Consider the following 21,117-nt stretch of genomic DNA (forward strand, 5'->3'; position numbering starts at 1 on the left):
TATGTTATAGAGAATATCATGATTTCTCACTTATTAAGAGCAATAAAAATAGTAGGTATGCAACTGATAATCTGAGTAAACTCGAGGGAGTTACTTACCTCTCTCTTTAGTTCTCACAATGAAAAGAACATGTCGTATATATACACGACATCAATTAGAGTCAAGAGAACCAAAAAGTTTTTGTTTACTATTTCTTTCTAGTGGTATTGGTATAATTCTGAATTTGTAAAACATATATATATATTACCTTCATGTCCTCTGGGAATATTGCAAAGACTAAATGAGACAATTCATGAAAATCACTAACACAGTGCCTGACAATAATTCTTGATGCAGACCAATGTTTAGAACTTGAGAAAGTCCAAATTAGCATATGTTCCTCTTTTGATCCTTTCTGGTCAATAAAGTTTAATTTTTGGTTCTTTTTAAACTTATATTTTGATGTGTTTTATTTCCTTACTATTATGACAATTTTTATTTTAAAATATTTGTATCTACACCCATAGTAATGACTTCTCTGGAGGATACCTCTTATACATACATACATACACAGGCACAGGTACACATGCACACATACAGACATACATGCACATGTACAAACACACACACATACATACACACACATATACCAAATTAAGCAGGAGAACCAATGTTCTGAACTTTGAAGAAAGATATTACATTAAACCATATAAAATTTTTTTATGAATAATCTTCAAAGAAAAGGTCCTGGAAATGGGCTTATCACTTACAAACTGATTAGATACTCAAGAGACTTAATCTCTTCCTTCAGCTAGTATAGATAAAACACAGATGAGAAGTTGAAAGATAAATATATTTTCTTCTTTGCAAGATATTTCCATCCTCTGTATATAGCCAAGCCAAATTCTCTCTCCCCCCCCCTCTCTTTCTCACACACACACACACACACACACACACACACACACACACACACGACATCAATTAGAGTCAAGAGAACCAAAAAGTTTTTGTTTACTATTTCTTTCTAGTGGTATTGGTATAATTCTGAATTTGTAAAAAAGTAACTTTTCACGTGAGGAAAAAGAAGGTAGAACTGGCAATGATGTAAGAGGGTTACTGTATTTAAAACATGATCTGTGTTAGATATAGGCTCTCCACATGCAGAATGCAAAAAGAGAGACAACTACGAAAGTAATCATGTTTGGGTGTGAAACATAGGTACATGTAACAACAGACAAATGCAGTCTAAGCATTTTAAACATATAGATTCCTATGAACATACATCCTAAAGAATTCCACCTTTTGTGTGAATTTCACCAAAGTGCCTTCTGGTTAATTAACAGGTAATTACTGTGAATGCCTGATGAATCAGCTTTTCTATATCTCTGCTGGCTGCTTTAGTTCTCATAGGGAAGAGGTGGCTCCTCTGCTTTCCCAGAGCTGTACACAGACACACACACACACACACACACACACACACACACACACACAGTTTCACCAGCTTCACACTCATGAGGTGGTGTTTCCTATAATGATTGTAATCTGTGCAGCCCACAAAGGTGACAAGCGGTGTCATCCATCTCCCAGCGGTTACACTTTGCAGCTGCTCCTCTTGTAGACTATCAACATCCAACACCCAGCAGAGACTTACTTTCCTCCTGTGTCCGCTTGATGCCTGAGATAGGAAATATCCTTAAGTGTATAATAGAGTACTGACTTCCAAGTGGGAACTAGTGTTTCAGAGGTGAAAGTACAGGACAGAGCAAAAAATACATTTAAACAATTTCCTTCACTGGGCTGTGCGGTGCTAGCCTGGTCTACAGCGAGTTCCAGTACAGCCAGGGCTACACAGAAAAGCTCTGTCTTGAAATTCCTCCCCTGAGATGTGTAAAGCTGTCAGAATTATCCCCCTCTAAACTGTTCCTTTATTTGTACAGTAAAAATGTGTGTGTGTGTGTGTGTGTGTGTGTGTGTGTGTGTGTGTGTGTGTGTTTTAAATCCCAGCAGATTGAGACCAACTGGGTCTGCATGGTAAGTTCCAGGACAGCCAGAGCTGCACAGTGAGGCCTTGTCTCAAAACAAACCAAAACAAACCTAGCCAATGCTATTTGTATTGATACTACATGCATAATAATAATAATTATTATAATTATATTATAATTATATAATAATTATAATAAATTATTGTTATTATTTTGAGACAGTTTCTTTAGCTGCTCTGGTACTCACTGTAAACCAGGCTAGCCTAGGAACTCATAGACAGCTACCTGCATCTGCCTCCCCAATGCTGGAATTAAAGTTATGTACCACTATGCCCAGCATGGTGGTTCATGCCTTTGATCCCAGTGTTTCCGAGGCAGATGGATTCTACATGATATTTTCCCCCAAAAAATATAACCAGAATTAAGCTATATATTCAACAGGCTTGTGCAGAGGCCCCAGGGTCAAAGGTGTTCACTTGGAATAGGCAAGATGTTCGGGGCCACTGGGCGTTGGAGACGGACAGGTCTGTGCTCCTTTGAAGCACCTACCCAAGCTGGCATCCCAGTAACTAGGAGGAGATGGTGCCATTGGGTGTTCGGCCTGCTATGCTTCAGATTTTCAAAAGAGTTACTTCATTTTAAATTATGTGTAGTATATTTGTTTCTCTGCCTTAGAGAGGAGTGAGGCTGACATAGAGGTGGGTTGCTTCTAACAGGACTTATTTGCCCTTCCTGGCAAAGGCAATACAAAAGTTTGTTGTGTTCCTAGCAAGTTCGCTGGTTGTTTGTGTCAAAGCCTGTTGTTGTAAGATAATTATTTCTCATTGGCATGACTGTTGAAGACTGCATTTTAAGGCCTGAGTATGAAGTGTGCAGAATTGTGTGAACAGTGACCGACTTGTCTTTTTTTTTTTTTCTTGGTGTGTAAAGATTTTTTTTTTTTTTTTTTTTTTTTTTTTTTTTTTTTTACAATGAGCAGACAGTACATGTAATACAGGGTACAACCCGGAATTTGTCAATGTGTTCTTGGTGGGTAAGGATTGAGCATGACTATTTTTTTGTTTTGTTTTCTTTTTTTCTTGGACTTCATACAGTCTGTGAGTTGTTTCTGGGGGAGTGCAAGCCTCTGGGGTTAGCATCCCACTATCAGTGACTGCATATTATGTCTGTTCTTTTGTGACTGGGTTATCTCACTCAGAATGATATTTTCTAGATGCAGCCATTTTCTTAAGAATTTGGTTAAGTCATTGTTTCTGGTTGGGCTTTTAAAACTAAATTGTTATAAAGTTCAAGCAAGCATCTTGCCTGAAACTCACTCTATAGCAGGAGCAAGTCTCAATCTTTGGGTTATGACCCCACTAGGGGTCACATATCAGGTAACCTGCATATTATATATTTATGTTACTATTCATAACAGTAGCAAAATTATACTTATGAAGTAGCAACCAAAATAATATTATGGTGGGAGGGGGTCACCGCAATGTGAGGGACTGAGTTAAAGGGTTGCAGCTTTACGAAGGCTGAGAAACACTCATTTGCATCCAGTTTGACAATGTCACCTCATGGTAGGTGTCCTGTCTGAGGTCAGGATGAGCAGGCTAATGTTCAGATTTCTGCATAGTTGCTGCAAAAGAAATGAAAGGGATGGTATAGGTGGGCTTTTGCTGCTGCTGTTGTTGTTGTTGTTGTTGTTGTTGTTGTTGTTGTTATTGTTGTTGTTTCCCTGTCATAGAATTCTGAGTCTATAATTTTGAGAACAACTATACCCCAAATGTCAAGACCACCATCTCTGCTTGGAAGAGATAAGTTCTGTGATGACTTCTAGGAAGTTAATAGTAATAGAGCTGATGGGAAAAGTGAGGGTCTTTTATAAAAATAATGTATTTATTACTTTTTTATGTGTGTTGATGTTTTGCCTGCATGTTTGCCTGTGTGAGGATGTCAGATCTCCTGGAATTTTACAGTTACACAGTTGTTAGTCTCCATCTGGGTGCTGGGAATTGAACCTGGGTCCTCCGGAAGAGCAGTCAGTCTCTCCAGCCACCCAATTTGGGATTCTCTGGCAGTTACTTGGTGCAATTTCCTGATTAACCGGTTGAGATTTGCTGCTCAAATCTCAGGCTTTCTGAGTGTGCCTTTGGCTTAGCCCTTCAACAAGTGATCACTTCACACTCCTTGAAAAACACTCCTTGCTCTTTGTAACCAGAATTCCAGAGATAGAAATTCTTTGAGTCAGGAGTTGGTGTTGTTCTTCCCTGATCTAAAGTAATTCCTTTCTTGCAAGAAAACACCCATCTGTTTGCATACACCAGTTTCACATGAACTTAACCAGCTCTGAACCAACTATCAGCTCCAGTTAAGGCTCTGTAAACTTGAGCTGCATGTTTAGTAAGGGTGTCATATTCATTCTCCTCTCCTGCATTTTTACAGTGTTCTGCATGACAGTATATATTAGCTGACTTCATGTACATGTGTTTCCTACCTTTACCTTGATTTCTCAATTTCTTATTTTTAATAATACTGGAGAGGAACCTCCGGTCAATGTACATACTATACATGCCCTCTGGCTCCGATCTTAATATCTAATATTTCTACACTGATCTTAAGGCACTTGGAGACTATTACTCCTCAGATTAACTAATCTATTTTCATTTTCGCCATAACTTGTGTCGAATGACTCCAATGTCTACAGCCTTTTAGTGGAAGTTATGAACCTGAATACTAAATAAAATATATGCTTATAATTTTAAAATGGTAAAATATCAATCTTATTTAATGATTTTTCTCAAATTATTTTTCCTTGGTAACATTTGCAACCATGAAAGGGATTGTTTCCTCTCCAATTATCACATAAGCCTTTTAGAGACTAAATATTAATGTAAATTATTATAATCAATATTACATATATCTATTAATATAGAGCCTAGGACCACAGCAAAATGTCTTAATTTGGATGCTTTTCTTGTAGTTTGGTACTTCAGGATTGTGAACTCTCCCTAGTTTCTCCATACTTTATTCTATTTTATTTTTACAAAACCTTCATGGAGATTTAAAGCTGACAGAATAAGCTTGTCTATAATATAAATCATTCTCTATGTTCATTCTGGTTAAGATTGTTAAAGGTAAGTCAAACTTTAATAACATCTCTTTTATTCTCTGTCTCCTTATCTCTTTTTCTTTATTCTCTTCCTCCCTCTTTATAATATAGCATTCAAGTCTAGCTAAAATATTTCTAATACTAGCTTAATTTTAAAGTGCTCAGGATTATAGATAAATGCATACTAACATAGGGGTGAAGATTAAAATCCACATTTTATTGTACACAAAATATTTTTCTGCAAAATTTTAATACGTAAATAAAAGGGTGGCAGGATTGGAGAACAGTAAGGGTTGTAGGTTGAATCATTTCTAACTTATAAGAATTGAGGATGAAACTGTATTTAGACATTAGGTCAGGAAGCAGGTAATAGATAAAATAAACTCAATAAATTGGTATCAACATCTGATAACTGATGTACTTATAAAAAGTGATTTGAACACTTTAAGGGAAGACAAAGCTGAATCCACTCAGGATAAACATGTAAGGACCATTGTTGAATGATAACCCACAGGAACCCAAAGGTTTTGGAAAATCAAATTTTTGTGCACCTTTTTCTTGGATTTTTCTGCCTTTTAGTGCTGTAGAAAAGATAAACTACTCTTGTAAAGCTACTTTGTCTACAATATTTATTTTTGTGATATTTGAATTAATATAGCCGGTAATTCAATGTCAAGGGTGTTTTTGTTTATTCTTTGTTTTGTTTTTTGGGAGTGGGTTTTTGTTTTGTTTGTTTTTGTTTTTTGTTTGTTTGTTTGATTGATTGATTGATTTGCTATGGTGAAGGTAAGGCCAAGACATCAGTATGTTCACAAACATAACAGGCCATTCTAGTCTGGATCACCTGGGAGACTGTGATTTGAATAAATACTGCTACATAACATAAACATGAAGACAGTGCGCTCAACCAAAAGTCCGGCGGATTGTTGTCACAGAAGAACCATTCACATTCAAAGAGATCAGGCAAATCAACAGATAGGAATAAGCTACAATAGTACAGGGCACTCTGAGAAAATCCTTCATATTCCCTCCAGTAAATTGGATACCCTTAGTTGACAAATTACTAAACATTGTCGGTATCTTCTTTATCTTTCCCAGTGTCATATTAATAAATGATTATCTCTTTAGATCCCTTCATCGACATATAAAATGATGGTTTTCATTTTTGTTTTTGTTTGGATTTGATACCCAAGATTTGATCCAAGCCCTCATAGGGTTAAGCATGAATTTTACAACTGACATACTATCCCACAAGAACTCATTTCTACTGTCCCACTATAGCACTGATCTCTCTAACTAGCCCTTCCCTCATTGAATTCAACCTAACACTCACCGGCCTCTGGTAATTAATCTGCTTCCATAATTGTCAAGACCAACTCTTTAGATTCCATGTATGAGTGATATTGGGTGGTATTGGTCTCTCTGAGCTACTCCATTAAAAGTGATCTTTTATTTATGTATTTTGAACATCTCATGCCTGAGAACTGTATTCACCATGTTTCTATTCCTCCCTCTTCTATCTCTACTTCTTTCCATGTAAATCATAACTATTTCTGAAATCCATGACTTTTTAAACTATATTGTTGATTTTATTGTGTTATATATTGCATTAGTTTATTTTATACACCCACACACAATTTCTATTACTGTTGTTATTACTACTAGTACTAGTACTACTATTACTACTGCTACTATTATTAGGTCAAGTCAGTATTGTTCATATGCACATGCATTTAGGGGTGAGTAGTTGCTGTCAGATAATTTATCAGGTTTCTCATACAGGGAGAAAATTTTCTCCCTAGAAGCAATTGATTTTTTCCTGCAGTGGGCCTTCTGTGGGTGAGACTTTGTGCTCTTTCTCTATGCACATTGACACGTAAACTGATGTGCTCAGTGGGCAGCTCTTTTTTGGGCAACCAGATCATTGATATTTCATGAGTTCATCATCTGTTGGGTCTAGAAAATACAATCTAGCATCTTTGTCTCGGAATATTTCTCAACCTTCCACAATGCCCCCTGGGCCTGAATTCTAAGGGGTTCTGAGTTCTTATATTACTTAGTTGGAGCTAGACAATCACAGTCATTTTATTCTCTACATTTTGACCAGCTATAGATCTCTGTAGTGCCTTCAACTGCTTCAAAAAATGTCTCTTCGATGTGAGGTGAGAGACACACTTATATGTAGGTATAAGGCAGATATTTGGATTACAGTTAGAAACTATATTCATTTAGGAAAACAGAGTAGTAGGCTCTCCTCTAGGGTCTACGTTCTCTACAGCAACTGTAGTTGGTTAGGTTTATAGTACCAGATATGAGCATTGAGCAGACATTTGGTACATTTAGATAACCGTTGGATAATACCAAGATGTAAGAGCTACTTTTACACCTCTGAGAGTATCTTTCTGGGTGGTGGTCATTGTTGTGCTTCAGAAAGGCTTTATCACTGTGGATGACTATTGATCCTCCCCACCCACACCTCTGTCCTGTTTGGACAACTTGTAGAGTATCTACTCATACATAAAAGCTGGTCCTCAAAGAAGTCTTCCAGTTCAGTGAAAGGTCAATTTCTCCAAGTCATGTGTCAACTGTTCATGATGTTTTCACTGACAGGGACTTACTGTCACAGCCTAGGAGGCAACCAAAAAACAAAATGACAATAGTCTATATTGGTCGGGGTTCCTAGGACCCCTCTGATCAACAACTGAATAGAGATTTCCATTTTCTGGCACTGGGTACTTGTCAGTTTATGGCTCCTAGATGGAGTATTATCACCATGTGTGGAATAACTCCATTTGATATGTATAATATAATTGTAAATGAGCTTATAAAACAATGTCTGCTCATTTTAAACATTCCTTATGTTATTTAAATACCCTGTCTCACTCACCTTCTGTGTTACCCTTCATCCCTCTTCAGTTAACGCTAGCTCCTACTTTTATACTTTAAAACAACCCAGTCCTTTAAAAATATCCTATATGCTTATCTGTCCTTAGCACACATCTTATCATATTTAATATACACAAATTGCAGTGTGCCCTAGCATACATAAAATATTATCAACAACACCTACTTTGTTGTGCTGGAGATATGAAAAAGATGCAAAACCTTTTTTTTTTACTATCATGCTACTGATGATCACATTGAGGCAGTGCTTTTCCAGTATGAGGACTGGGAGTTCAACTCTCAGTACTTGTATAAAGAAGCTAGGCATAGCGTTATAATCTTATAATCCTAGCTGTCTCTTGAGAGGCTGTGCTAGAGTCTTACTGATACATATTAAGATGCTTGCAGCTAACCATCAGACTGAACATGGAGACCCCCAATGTAGGAGTTAGAGAAAGGACTGAAGAAGCTGAAGGGGTTTGCAATCCCATAGGAAGAACAACAATATCAACCAACCAGACCCCCAAGAGCTTTTAGGAACTATACCACCAACCAAAGAGTACACATGGGGATACTCATGGCTCCAGCTGCATATGTAGCAGAAGATGGCATTGTGCAAAACTTTCTAAACTCAACTAATGAGGCCCAAGAGCCCAGTCTCAGTGGAGACCCGATTAAAAGCAATTATACGTGTCTCAGTGGCACCCCATTCACTTAAAGGAAGGGATTTTTTATCCATCCTCTAGTCTCTCTCTATGTTCACAACCTCTAGCATCGGCTTCTTTCTGCCTTGGCATGAGGTCTGCAGAATCGGGATTGAACCTTGGCATGTGATGAGTCACTCCAGTAGACATATGCTTAATGTGCAGTTGTAGCACTAAGAAGAGACCATGGGAGACTCACCCTGGGCATTGGAGAGGCAGCAAAAGGGATGACAACGATGTCTGCTGAAGATGGCAGCTGTTGCATCCAGGTATTCCTGTCTTTGTGAAATTTCAGGTGTGATAGCAGAGATAGTTCAGAAAACTTATAAGAGTATCCTCATATCTATCTACCCATTTAGTTTTCAGCTTCTATATGGGAGCAGTGGGAATACTGATGAGAAACAGAGACAAGCTGAAACAGTAAAACTGAGGTGCTGAGAAAGACTCATCTATCATAAAGTCAGCAGCTACCACTTCTTCTAAAAACAAGGTTAAAAAACCTGAGTAAAAAACAAAAATAATGTGGATAGGAAACCAATTGACCTCCTGTGACAGGAAATGACTATTTCCCTGAGCAACCACAGAGTCACAATAATAGAAGCCATTGAAGTTGCAATATGCATTTCAGAAAGAGATCCAAACAGGAGAATCAGAGGCAAGATCATGAGTTAAATCCATTGCCATTACCAACCTTAAGTATAGAGACAGTTTTAGTATGATGAATCAGCAATACCTCCCTCAGATGATAGATGTATATTCTGGCAGTTGTTCCATGAGCTTTTAATAGTTACCTTACTGATGTGTCAATCCCACCAAACCCCAGGCAGACTGAAAGATATTTACCTTTGCTTCACTGTTCTAGGTTTCTTTCTTTTTTCTTTGTTTTCTATTCCCATTATCCAACCTATCCTTACCATGTTTGCTGATTTCTGTTCAGTGCTACCCACTTACAATGGCAGGAGCATATTTTGGTTTTGGTTTTATTTTTATTCTTTAATCTTTCTTTACAGTCCAGACTTTACCTCTTCTTGGTCCACAATTCCCAGGATACAATTCACAGAACTCAAGAAAGCTAATGATCCTAAAGGCACATAACATTTTTATTGAAAATAGATTCTTCTCTCATGCAATTTATCCCAACTACAGTGTTTCCTCTCTCCACCCCTCCTACTCCTCCTACCTCCTCACTACCCCAGATCTTCAACTCCATTTTCAACAAGAACAATTTCAAATTCCAAAGAGTGTAGCTTCAGCTTGTAACAAATAGAAGGTAGGAATGAAAAACTTTTGATATACCTGTGTGTTGTTTTTTATTTAGCATCAACCTATACCAGGTTGCTAAATAGCTACCTTGATATGATCATTGACCTATTCTTTGTCTTTTATTATGAAAATTTTGATTTTAAAGATCTAAATATGAATTTGAGCTCCATTACTGAGTGAATATATGATGTAGGAGTTGATATGAACATAACACATTATGCCCATGTATGTGCTTTTCAAAAAATAAATGGCTTCTTTCCAAGGAAGAAAATCTATGACTAAAACAAAAAATGGAAACCAAGTGATATAATTTTGATGTTAAAATGAAGAAAAAATAACTTTAATCCATGATAAGCATCTAGTATCTGCCAAGAACATTCTTCATATAATTCCACTGGAATCTTAGAAATCTTTGCAAGTTAGTGTTATTGCCTTGATTTGCATATGTAGAAAAGGAAGCTTCATTCTCTACTCCTCCTCCTACCCCAGACTTCTATGGTCACATCCCCAACATTTTAAATTTCTTTTCATCACAGTGTATTGAATATAATCAATACTGTTTTGTATACATGGTTGCACAGGCCACCTAATAAGGGCCACCTTCAATGGAAAAAAAAATGCTGACTCAACCTCAAACTACCTCAACTGTCTTTAACTGGAAAGCTTCAGAAGTTGAGGACTTATTGTCTCTGATAAGTAAGTTTATATAGTGACTCTCCTGAATTAAATTTGATAAATAATGTGAACTAATTATGAATCAGAAATGTCTAGAGAACACAGCATTTGGTACTAAAGTTGATATGACCAGCAATAGATTGGTATATTTATTAAGGACTCTTAATTTTTAAAGGTCTTTTTTTTAAAGGTCTTTTGGGCCTTCTGCTTTATGCTAACTGCTCCTGTTTTACACTAAATTATCATCTATATGACGGAAAGTATGACAGCTCTTCAGAACCCACACTCTAAAAAAATGAGATTTTACATTCCATTTTTAACTTTAAATCATGAGCTCAAGGCATGAGGATTACTTCGGCTCAAGAGCCAAGACAGCTAGTCTAGAAACATAGCAAGGTCATCTTTCAGTAGGAAAATTCCATGGGTTAAGAGGGGCACTCTGAAAGCCAGGGCAAACTGAAAGGAGAGAGCAGCTTCATCAACAGTGGAACTTCTCTACTCCACCTCTTAGAAGTTACATGGGTTAATAAGACTCCCTTTACTATTGTGTTTTTGATACTGAAACTATGAGGCTTCAAAATATTTTCTTCTAAACGGGGCTGGTAAAATAAGCAATGTCATTGATTTCAGCGCTGGATTGATGGGGCGGGAAGATGAAGAGTTCAATATCATCTCCATCAGCTACATAACACATTTGAAGCTAGCCTGGCATACATGAAACCCTGTTTCAATAAAAAAAGAAACCAGAAAATGTTTGAAATAATCTCTTCAGAGAGCTATACAGGTCTAGGATTATTTGGTTCTAATCGTTTTGGTTTTTAATTTCAGTTTTGCCAGTTTTAATTAAGTAACTGACACTTCTACACTTCATTTCAGAATTCTGAACAGCATCCCTCTCACCTCTTCACTCCATTTACCATGACTCCAGGAGCCCTAGGAAATGACAGCATGTCTTCTACCTTCTTGCTGAGTGGCATCCCTGGCATGGAGCACATGCATGTCTGGATCTCCCTCCCTCTGTGCCTCATGTACCTGATTTCCATCCTGGGTAACTGCACAATTCTTTTTATCATTAAGACAGAGCCCTCTCTCCATGAGCCCATGTACCTCTTCCTGTCCATGCTCGCTCTGACTGACCTGGGTCTCTCTCTTTGCACCCTTCCTACAGTGCTGGGTATCTTTTGGGTAGGAGCACGAGACATTGGTCATGATGCTTGCTTTACCCAGCTCTTTTTCATCCACTGCCTGTCCTTCTTGGAATCCTCTGTGCTTCTCTCTATGGCCTTTGATCGGTTTGTGGCCATCTGTCGTCCTTTGCACTATGCTTCTATCCTCACCCACACGGTGATTGGCAGAATAGGTCTGGCCTCTCTGGGCCGTAGTGTTGCACTCATTTTCCCACTGCCTTTCATGCTCAAACGATTCCCTTATTGCCGCTCCATAGTTCTCTCACATTCCTATTGTCTCCACCAAGAAGTGATGAAACTGGCCTGTGCAGATATCAAGGCAAACAGCATCTACGGTATGTTCGTCATTGTTTCTACAGTGGGAGTGGACTCTCTGCTCATCCTCTTCTCCTATGCACTTATCCTGCGTACCGTGTTGTCCATTGCCTCGAGGGCTGAGAGACTCAAAGCTCTCAATACCTGTGTTTCACACATCTCTGCTGTGCTTCTGTTCTATACTCCCATGATTGGATTGTCTGTAATCCACCGATTTGGGAAGCAGGCACCCCATCTAGTTCAGGTGGTCATGGGCTTTGTGTACCTTCTCTTCCCTCCTGTGATGAACCCCATTGTCTATAGTGTTAAGACCAAGCAGATCCGGGATAGGGTAACCCATGCCTTTTGTAACTAGATCAGTTACACAAATTTTCTATGACCATGCTTGATAGAGGATGTAATTATTTGTTTACTCACCAAATATAGATGATTGAACAAACTGATTATACAATTATTCTTCTACAGGATATAAAGGGCTAAGACAGAGTGGTGTAGTTAATCATACTGCAAAAAAAAAAAAATGGCAGCAGAAATCTAGCTGATCCTACTTTCTGCTCAAGAAATAAAAAATTCTTAATAACAATAAATAGGTCTACTTCTTCTTGCCTATTCACCCATTTCTAACTTCATTTATAAATGATCTACTTGTGGAACCAGCCACAGCACTAAGAAGAAAGAAGACTAAATCCCATCAGGGTGGCACATGTAGACATCCCATCCAGCCAGCCATGCTTACACCAAAACATTCATTAAATAAATGTAAACACCACTGAGTGCAAGTAATTCTGATCATCCCAGCCTTCATCTTTATAGCCTTTCCAGTGGGTATTCATTAAAGGAATCATTTCTACTGCGAGCTCAATCCTAATGCATGTTTGTAAACGTAGACATTTTAAGATATTACAGTTGGGATCAGTTTGAATTCTGTCACTTACAGTGGAATGTAAATCAAGCCAATTGCAGAGAAGACAGCTGAGAATAACGAATGATTTTTTTAGAGACGTAGTTCTCACCTAAGAAGACATGTGGGAACTGGGCCACTGGAGGTTAAAGGAGGGAGAAGCTAACATCGACCAGGCTATTGGGATAGTGTGTGCGAAGCTCAAGAGAGGCGAAAAAGAAACAGTGTATCTTGGGAATTAACTCAGATGAGTTATATTTTCAATTTCATTTATTTACCTACGTGTGTGGGGGGGAGAGGAAGAGAGGGATAGAGGGAGAGAAAAAGAGAGGGATTGAGAGACAGAGGGATGAGGGAGAGAGAGAGAGAGAGAGAGAGAGAGAGAGAGAGAGAGAGAGAGAGAGAGCATACAGGTTGCTATGTATCAAAAGGACATCAAGTCCCTCAGAACTAAGATTTATTGTGTTTATTGGATGCTCATCTTGCTACTTGATTGTTGTGTTCCAAATTCAAGTCCATATGACTGAGCAGCAAGTGTCATTTACCAGTAGGCCTCTCCAAAGCTGAGGTAGTTTTTGTCATTGCTGTTCTTGCTGTTGCTGTTCCCTTGTATATCTGAGAAAGTTGAGGATGAAGGAATAGATCAGCCATAGATGACATCAAAAAGTCATAAATAAATGAGTGAATAAAGTTTGTTAGTGTTCATTATGACTATACCAATGCTTTACTATAGATTACACATTATTTTATGGGAAGTATATATTGATTTGTGGCTTTGGACTGGAGATATTTATGAAAAAAATGGACCTTAATAGGATGCTTTCAGGGAATTTTAGAGGCAACCATGAGGATGCCATGTTTCTGCACAGAAATACATACTTCATAATTCAAATGAGGATTTGGCTAAACACAAAGTTTCCTGCCACAGGTTTATGTGGAACCACATCTCAATCCTAATTGATCTCTTTCAAGGACAAAAGCATCGAATATGGCTCATGCTTGTCACCTGCACCCCACCACTCAGTACCAGTGTCTTATCTTTTCTAGAATGCAAAAGCCATGTCTACAATGATGTCCATATAAGTAATTAAGCATCATCACGAGATAGCATCAATATATAGAAAACAGTATGAGATAGAGCATTGTAAGTGGTTTATACTATATGTGAGAGTAAATACACAAACATTATAAAAACATGAAGCCACTGAATTTTGGAAGCTTTTATGTAGTTGTGCCATTGAACTCTATGTTTATGATCTGTACCTGCAATTCCAGTAAAATGAGGACAATGACCCATGTCCTTCGATATCATATAATGAATTAAAAAGTTATGTTGGTAGCTTAGAGTCATGTTTAGAAGGCTTAAGCTTCGGGATAACTTGGGTAAATTTCAGTAGCTTATTTGATCTAATTGTATTAAGCTTGTTTGAGTTTAATTTTTATTAAAACATAGCTAACAACTTCTATTGCAAAGCTGTCTACATCATTCGCGGGACAATTTCTATGAATAGATCTTAAGTGTTCTTGATTTTAAAAAAACAGGCAAAAGAATGCATATTAGTTAAATTAAGCTAGTTCACAGCATATACACTTTTTAAAATAAATCAACGTGCTAAATATGTATACATTTTTTATTTCCCAACTAGAAAAATGAGATAAAAATGGACCCACCAAGATGACTAAGTTTACAACTTAGAAAAAAATAAAATTTCAAAAAAGAGTCTTAGCAGATTTTTTTACAATAAACTTCAGTTTCTTTAATTTATTAAGCAAACATAAACCATGGAAACATAACAAGTCAAACATAACAAGGAAAATATGTGATAACCACTTAAAACAGTCCAGAAATGTCCCTGAAAGAAAGGTCTAAGGCGGTTTTCCAAAGAGACATTTATAGATGGGTCGAACTATCTGAAATATTTCATTCAGTCTAAATGACCAAACTTGGGTATTGACTATTACCCTGATATGATCCAGGTAACATGGAAGAGAAGTTACATTCTAATCAAAGCAAGAATTCCATGAAAAATGCAATAAGTGTTGCTATAATTCTTGCTAAGAAGTACTTCAGGCTGGGCTTCTAACTCAGTGGCAGCCCTTCCTTAGCAAGTGTGAGGCAGGGGTTGATCCCTAATACTACCGAAAGACAAATTATTACTCATGTGATAACGTGGTAGACTAGAAGGGAAAAACCACCTTGTGGTACCTCATGGGGATTAGCACCCAAAGGAGCATAGACTTGCTTACTCCTTTAGTATATAGTGTGTGGACACTCACCAATCAGATCTCTTGGGCTTAGGAATAGAGCAGAGGTCAAAGAAGATAAAAATTTATCCTTTGGGTGCATCTGTCAGAGCTGGCAACCAATAACATGAAAATAAATAAAAAGTACACTATGAAAGAGATAGAGAATCATATATGTAAAGGTTGAGTAACATATGCTCCAGAAAGTTTAGTTTTATAAGAAAATTGTCACTGAGGAGGAAATATTTCAAGGGTATTTGGCATGTGGCAGAAGGCTGTTGCCATGGGTAAGAGTTCCAATGGACAGAAGATTATGTAGCAAATCTAAAGTTAAAATGGGTATGCATTAAAAATACCACTTCATCTAGTTCCACTAGAAAAGAGAGCACAGAAAGGAGAGAGATACTGATTCTGTATCTGTAGGTAGGTTAGTGATAGATTTTTAATCTCAATCAGAATGAGATGAGAAGGTCATTGGAAGATGCCAGGAATATGATCTATACAGAATTTCCTGCAGGAGGAAGCAGGGTAAAATAGGCTAAGGGGTTATTGTAACAATCCAGAAATTAAAGGGCGCTGGCTGAGAACAAAGTTAGTAATAAAAGCAAAGGTAAATGGCTACATCTTCCAAGTAGACATGATGATATTTAGTTGAAAACTAACATTAAGAGTTTACACATCGTTGTGGAGGAATATTGTGATTTACTAAGCCATGCACAAGGATCTCTGGATTCTAGAAAAGAAAGTGAAGATGAAGAAAGCAAAGAGGGTAGAAGGAATATAGAACACCCCAAGCCCCTGTATTGTCTTCTTAACTGAACATAAATCCATTTCTAACTCACAACTAAATAACTGCTTTGTGATTATGGTGTCTGGAGGGAAATAGCTAAGTAATTGGAAGATATTATTCTCACCTGTCTGAGAGCAATCAGAGTACTTCTGATATCACCTGCAGGCCAAAAAGCGTGTACTGTGAAGATAGGCTGTTTTAATTTCGGTATGTGACTCAGAATCACCATCAGAGTAACAACTCAGTTCAGTCTCTTTTTTTATTCTGTGTTATCTCACTAAGAATTTTATTTTCTAGTTTCATTCATTTACCTGAAAATTTTATAATGTTTCATATATATATATATATATGACTGGATATTTTATTTACATTTCAAATGTTATCCCCTTGTGCAGTATCCCCTCCAGAAATCCCTATCCCCTTTCCCTCCAACCCACCCATGCACTCCCTCCCACCTTCCTGCCCTGACATTCCCCTACACTGGGCATCAAACATTGTGGGACCAAGGCCTTCGCCTCCCGTAGATGTCCAGCTAGGTCTTTCTCTGCTATATATGCAGCTAGAGGCATGGGTCTGTCCATGTGTACTCTTTGGATGGTGGTTTAATCTCTGGGAGCTCTGGTTGTTGATATTGTTGTTCTTATGGGGTTGTAAACCCCTTCAGCTCCTTCAGTTCTTTCTCTAACTCCTCTACTGGGGACCCCATTTTCAGTCCAATGGTTGGTTATGAACATCTGACTCTGTATTTGTCAGGCTCTGGCAGAGCTTTTCAGAAGACAGCTCTATCAGGTTCCTGTCAGCAAGCACTTCTTGACATCAGCAATATTGTTTGGGATTGGTGGCTGAATATGGGCTCGATCCCCAGATTGGTCAGTATCTAGTTGGCCTTTCCTTCAGTCTCTGCTCCACACTTTATCTTCATATTTCCTCCTGAGAATATTTTGGTTTCCCCTTTCAAGAAAACTGAAGCATCTTCACTTTCTTGACCTTGGTCTGTAAATTTTATCTTGATCAATCCAAGCTTTGGGGCTAACATCCACTTATCAGACAGTGGACAGCATGTGAGTTGTTTGTGTGTGTGTGATTGGTTACCACACCCAAGATGATATTTTATAGTTCTATCCATTTGCCTAAGCTTCACCTAGAAAATCAGAAGTTCTCAAGAGTATTGTGGAATTCTGGAGTAATCTCTGAGACGGTTCTTGGGAGTGTCTGAAGTCACTGTTAAAACAGCTTGGATTTGCTTATAAGTTTTCATTGGCATTCAGTCTCACCCATGTTCTGAAGTTTTCCAAAAGATATAGGACATATACTATGACATTAAATTAAATATATGTGTAATATTTGACATTCCACCTTTTTTCTATTGAGATAGTAAATCTTTAAAAAATTGTTCAATAATTCTTCCCTTTTCAATAAATTATTTTAGTTTTATTTGATTTTGTTACATTTTTAAATGTGTCATGCATGTTAATGTAAATTTATTAACATGCTGTTCCCTAACCCGTATTTAGTGTTATTTTCAATTTTAAATGTCATAATTATAACTATTATTCCCTGCTAAAGATATGAAAGGTAGAAAAAGATGCCAAGGAAATACAGTCATAATAAGTAGAAAAACACACTCTCCAAAAATGTCAGCATCCTAGCTAGCTTCTATAATATGAATATGTTATTATACATTGCAAAAGATATTCTGCAGATATAAATAAAGCTACAGATATTGAGGGTCAGATGTTATTAATAATAAATAAATAGTTTGTTATGAAATAATAGAAAACATGTACATAACTTCAGGGTTTATCACAAACTGAGGCTAAAACATGCTAGTTAGCACCATGGTGTGTTTATGTTGCTCAAAATGTAAGACAGACAATGTCAATATAGAGTAGAGCAGAACACCTACCTATACGTTACATAAATGAATGTATGGATGCCTACCATTACAGTATAAATTACTGAAAGTTTATAAATGAGGGCAAATGTTAAATATGAACTAAAAACATATGACCAAACCATCTCAGTCATCCAAGCAGGGTCTCAAGGGAGGATGTGAGGATTGAAAAGAAAAAGACAGACAACATAACATGACTCCTACCAGTGCTGAAGCTGAAGCATCTTTATTTTTTCCCAGTCTGCATTTATACCATTCTAGGTACATGCAAAGGATACAGGATAAGACCAGTTTTTAGATCAAAGACAAAGTAATCAAACAAGGCAATAAACAAAGAGATCAAATATGGCAGTAAACAAAACCCAATGGTCACTGTTTCTAGGGGCTTATGACAACCAAGATAAAAGGAATGCCACATGTTCCTAGGCTGAGTTTACCTTGAGCTCTGTATTAGCCCAAATGCAAATATTCCTATCTGAGCCTAATTTCAGGTCCTAGTCCAATGACAAATTTCTAGAAGAGGCCCCCAAAATTCTCCACAAACATAGCAGTGGGTATTAGTGGGTGAAAGACATTAAAAATGCACTTCAGTAAAGGAGGATCCTAATAGTTTGATTATTGATCCGTGATTGAGGTACATGCTTACTCCATACACATCTAAATACAAGTGTTGTTAGCTTCCCAAAGAGACCCATTCTATTAGTGACTGGTAAGCAACCTTGATAGCCTCCTGTTTCAAGCTTTCTCTATAATGCTATATTTAATAGTCAGTCACCTGAAAAATTCCTCAAAAACTTTAGATCCATCCTATAAAACCCTGACATCTTTGAAAAGTTTGGATGTGTTCAAAGAAAAATGGGGCATCAAACCCTACATAGAATTCATGAGAACCTTAGCATCTTAACTTTACTTTCAACTACACTTTCACATGTAAACTCTACCTTTTAATCTTTCTTTAAAAGAGTTCTTATATGAGGAAGGTGTTAGTAACTAAATTTGATGAAAAATATCCTGGTACCAATTTCTGTGACCTATGAAAATCTAATTTTAAGAGCTATGTTTTATTTGAAAGTCACTAACACTGTGACATAAAAGACTAAACGGTAACAACACAGGATTGTTTCTCAGCTATTTCTCAGGTACTTTCTGGAATGTGAGAACTTAAAATAAATTACGTTTTTATTTAATAACAATCAAAGTGAGAACAAGAAAACAAACAGATGACAACAACAAAAACTAAATACTTCTGTTCCTTCTCCCCTCATGAAGAGTTGCCACTTCACAGGAAGAGTGCTGACCTGTCTCCTTATCTCTCCTAGATTCAATCTATCTTGAGTATGGATCATACATATTGCCCTCCTGCCCAAAAGACTTTCAAATATATCTAGGGTTCAACTTAGTTTATATGCCCCAGTTCAATTATTTCATCCAAACTCTCACTCAATTTGTCAAATAGCTACTATCCATCCTGCTAATTTGATTTTTTTTTTGTGGTATAAATATTGTGCATCTCAGAAACACTTTATAAATATTAATTGAAAGGGAATAAGACTACTCAATTTTTTTTAATTCTACAAAGCCTCATTTAACTGTTCAATCACATAAATGTTTTATTTAAACTCCTTTCAAAATGTTAGTCATGCTTCACTAAATCATATCGCATCTTGCAGCTGTTTCTTAAACAGTTGCTTGAAACATTCTCAACTGGATTATTATGCTATAAATAATAGAATTTCAGTTCCTTACTCCAGAGCTTCACTAGATAATAGCCACCATGAGTGACACCGAGCACAGCAGGTGCCAGGACCCTCTGCAGATAATGTACTACTTATATTACCAAGCCCTTATCTCACACAGATGTTAACCACCTTTCCCAAGACCTTCTCCCGGATTTGCCGTGTCTTTATACAGTACACAATGGGGTTCATCGGGGGGGCACCAACAAGAACATATCTGCAATAAGGATTACAAGTAGAGGGCTTTTGTGCTTGGCAAAACGATGCAAGGCAGCCAGGGTGATGATGGGCACATAGAAGATGAGCACAGCGCAGATGTGGGAGACACAGGTATTCAGGGTCTTAAGCCTTTCTGCCAGAGATGCAATACTGAGAACTGTCTTCAAGATCAGCAGGTAAGACATAAGAATCAAAGTAAAATCCAGCATAGTACAGAGAGCCACAAAGAAGCCATAGACGAAATTGATCTTGTTATCAGAGCAGGCCAGTTTCATGACATCCTGATGAAGGCAATATGAGTGGGAAAGGAGATTCTTTTGACAGTATTTCAGTTTCCTGAGTGTGAAAGGGAACGGAAGCACCAAAGCTGTGCTTCTGAAGGCTAAAATTAGTCCTATTTTAGCCACTCTGCTCCCGGTGAGGATAGAACTGTATCTTAAAGGGTTGTGAATGGCAAGAAAGCGGTCCAAAGACATAATCAGAAGCACAGAGGACTCCATCACGGTGAACACATGGATAAAGAACTCTTGAGCAAAGCAGGCATTGGGTGAGATTCCCATGGCATTGAAAAGGAAGATTTTCAGCATGGTAGGAAGGGAAGAGAAGGACAAGCCCATATCAGAGACTGCCAACATGGTAAGGAAATAATACATGGGCTCATGAAGGGAGGGCTCTGTCTTGATGACAAAAATGATTACACAGTTACCCAGGATGGCAATAAGGTACATGAGGAAGATGGGGATGGAGATCCAGGCGTGGGCATATTCCAGTCCCGGTATCCCAACTAAAAGAAAATACTTGACCTCGGAGTTGTTGAAAACAGACATGTGTGGGAACAGGAGCTGTGTCTGAAAGCATGTACCAAAAATTCCATGTAGTAATCATTCTTTTAGATGATACTCAGTTTTACAGGACTCTGTTAAATACTTTGTAACAAAACACATTTAGCATACGCAACTAATACATTCTTCCAAACATACTGGAAGTCCTTCAGTGTGTTAACAGGCTTCATATAACAAAATACAATCCTAACTACTTTTCTTTGTTTTTTTTTTTTTTTTGGTTTTTTTAAATTGATGGCAATTCAACTATTTTTGTTGAATCAGTTAAGAGTTCCTTAGCACTACTTCGTCAATATAACCTTAAGCAATTTTCATGTAGATTTTACAACAAACGTGTGAACTTCATCGAAGACAATCTGAAATTATAGTCTACTAAAATGCACAGAGATCACTGAAAATAATTTAA

At 37.4% G+C, this 21,117-nt stretch overlaps 2 protein-coding genes across 2 annotated transcripts; one reads left to right on the forward strand and one right to left on the reverse strand.

Moving 5' to 3' along the window:
* Positions 1-11,501: 11,501 nt before the first annotated feature.
* OR51G2 (olfactory receptor family 51 subfamily G member 2) lies at positions 11,502-12,440 on the forward strand (the record flags this gene model as incomplete). The annotated part of the gene is made up of 1 exon (XM_080913426.1): positions 11,502-12,440. One exon carries the CDS (start codon positions 11,502-11,504, stop codon positions 12,438-12,440), a length of 939 nt encoding a protein of 312 aa, XP_080769552.1.
* Positions 12,441-19,838: 7,398 nt separating this feature from the next.
* Positions 19,839-20,696, reverse strand: LOC308418112 (olfactory receptor 51A7; the record flags this gene model as incomplete). Its single annotated transcript, XM_080913436.1, has 1 exon — positions 19,839-20,696. The coding sequence occupies one exon, from the start codon at positions 20,694-20,696 to the stop codon at positions 19,839-19,841; it is 858 nt and encodes a 285-aa protein (XP_080769562.1).
* Between the last annotated feature and the right edge of the window lie 421 nt (positions 20,697-21,117).

This window comes from Micromys minutus, assembly GCF_963924665.1.
Source record: "Micromys minutus genome assembly, chromosome: 2".
NCBI lineage: Eukaryota > Metazoa > Chordata > Mammalia > Rodentia > Muridae > Micromys > Micromys minutus.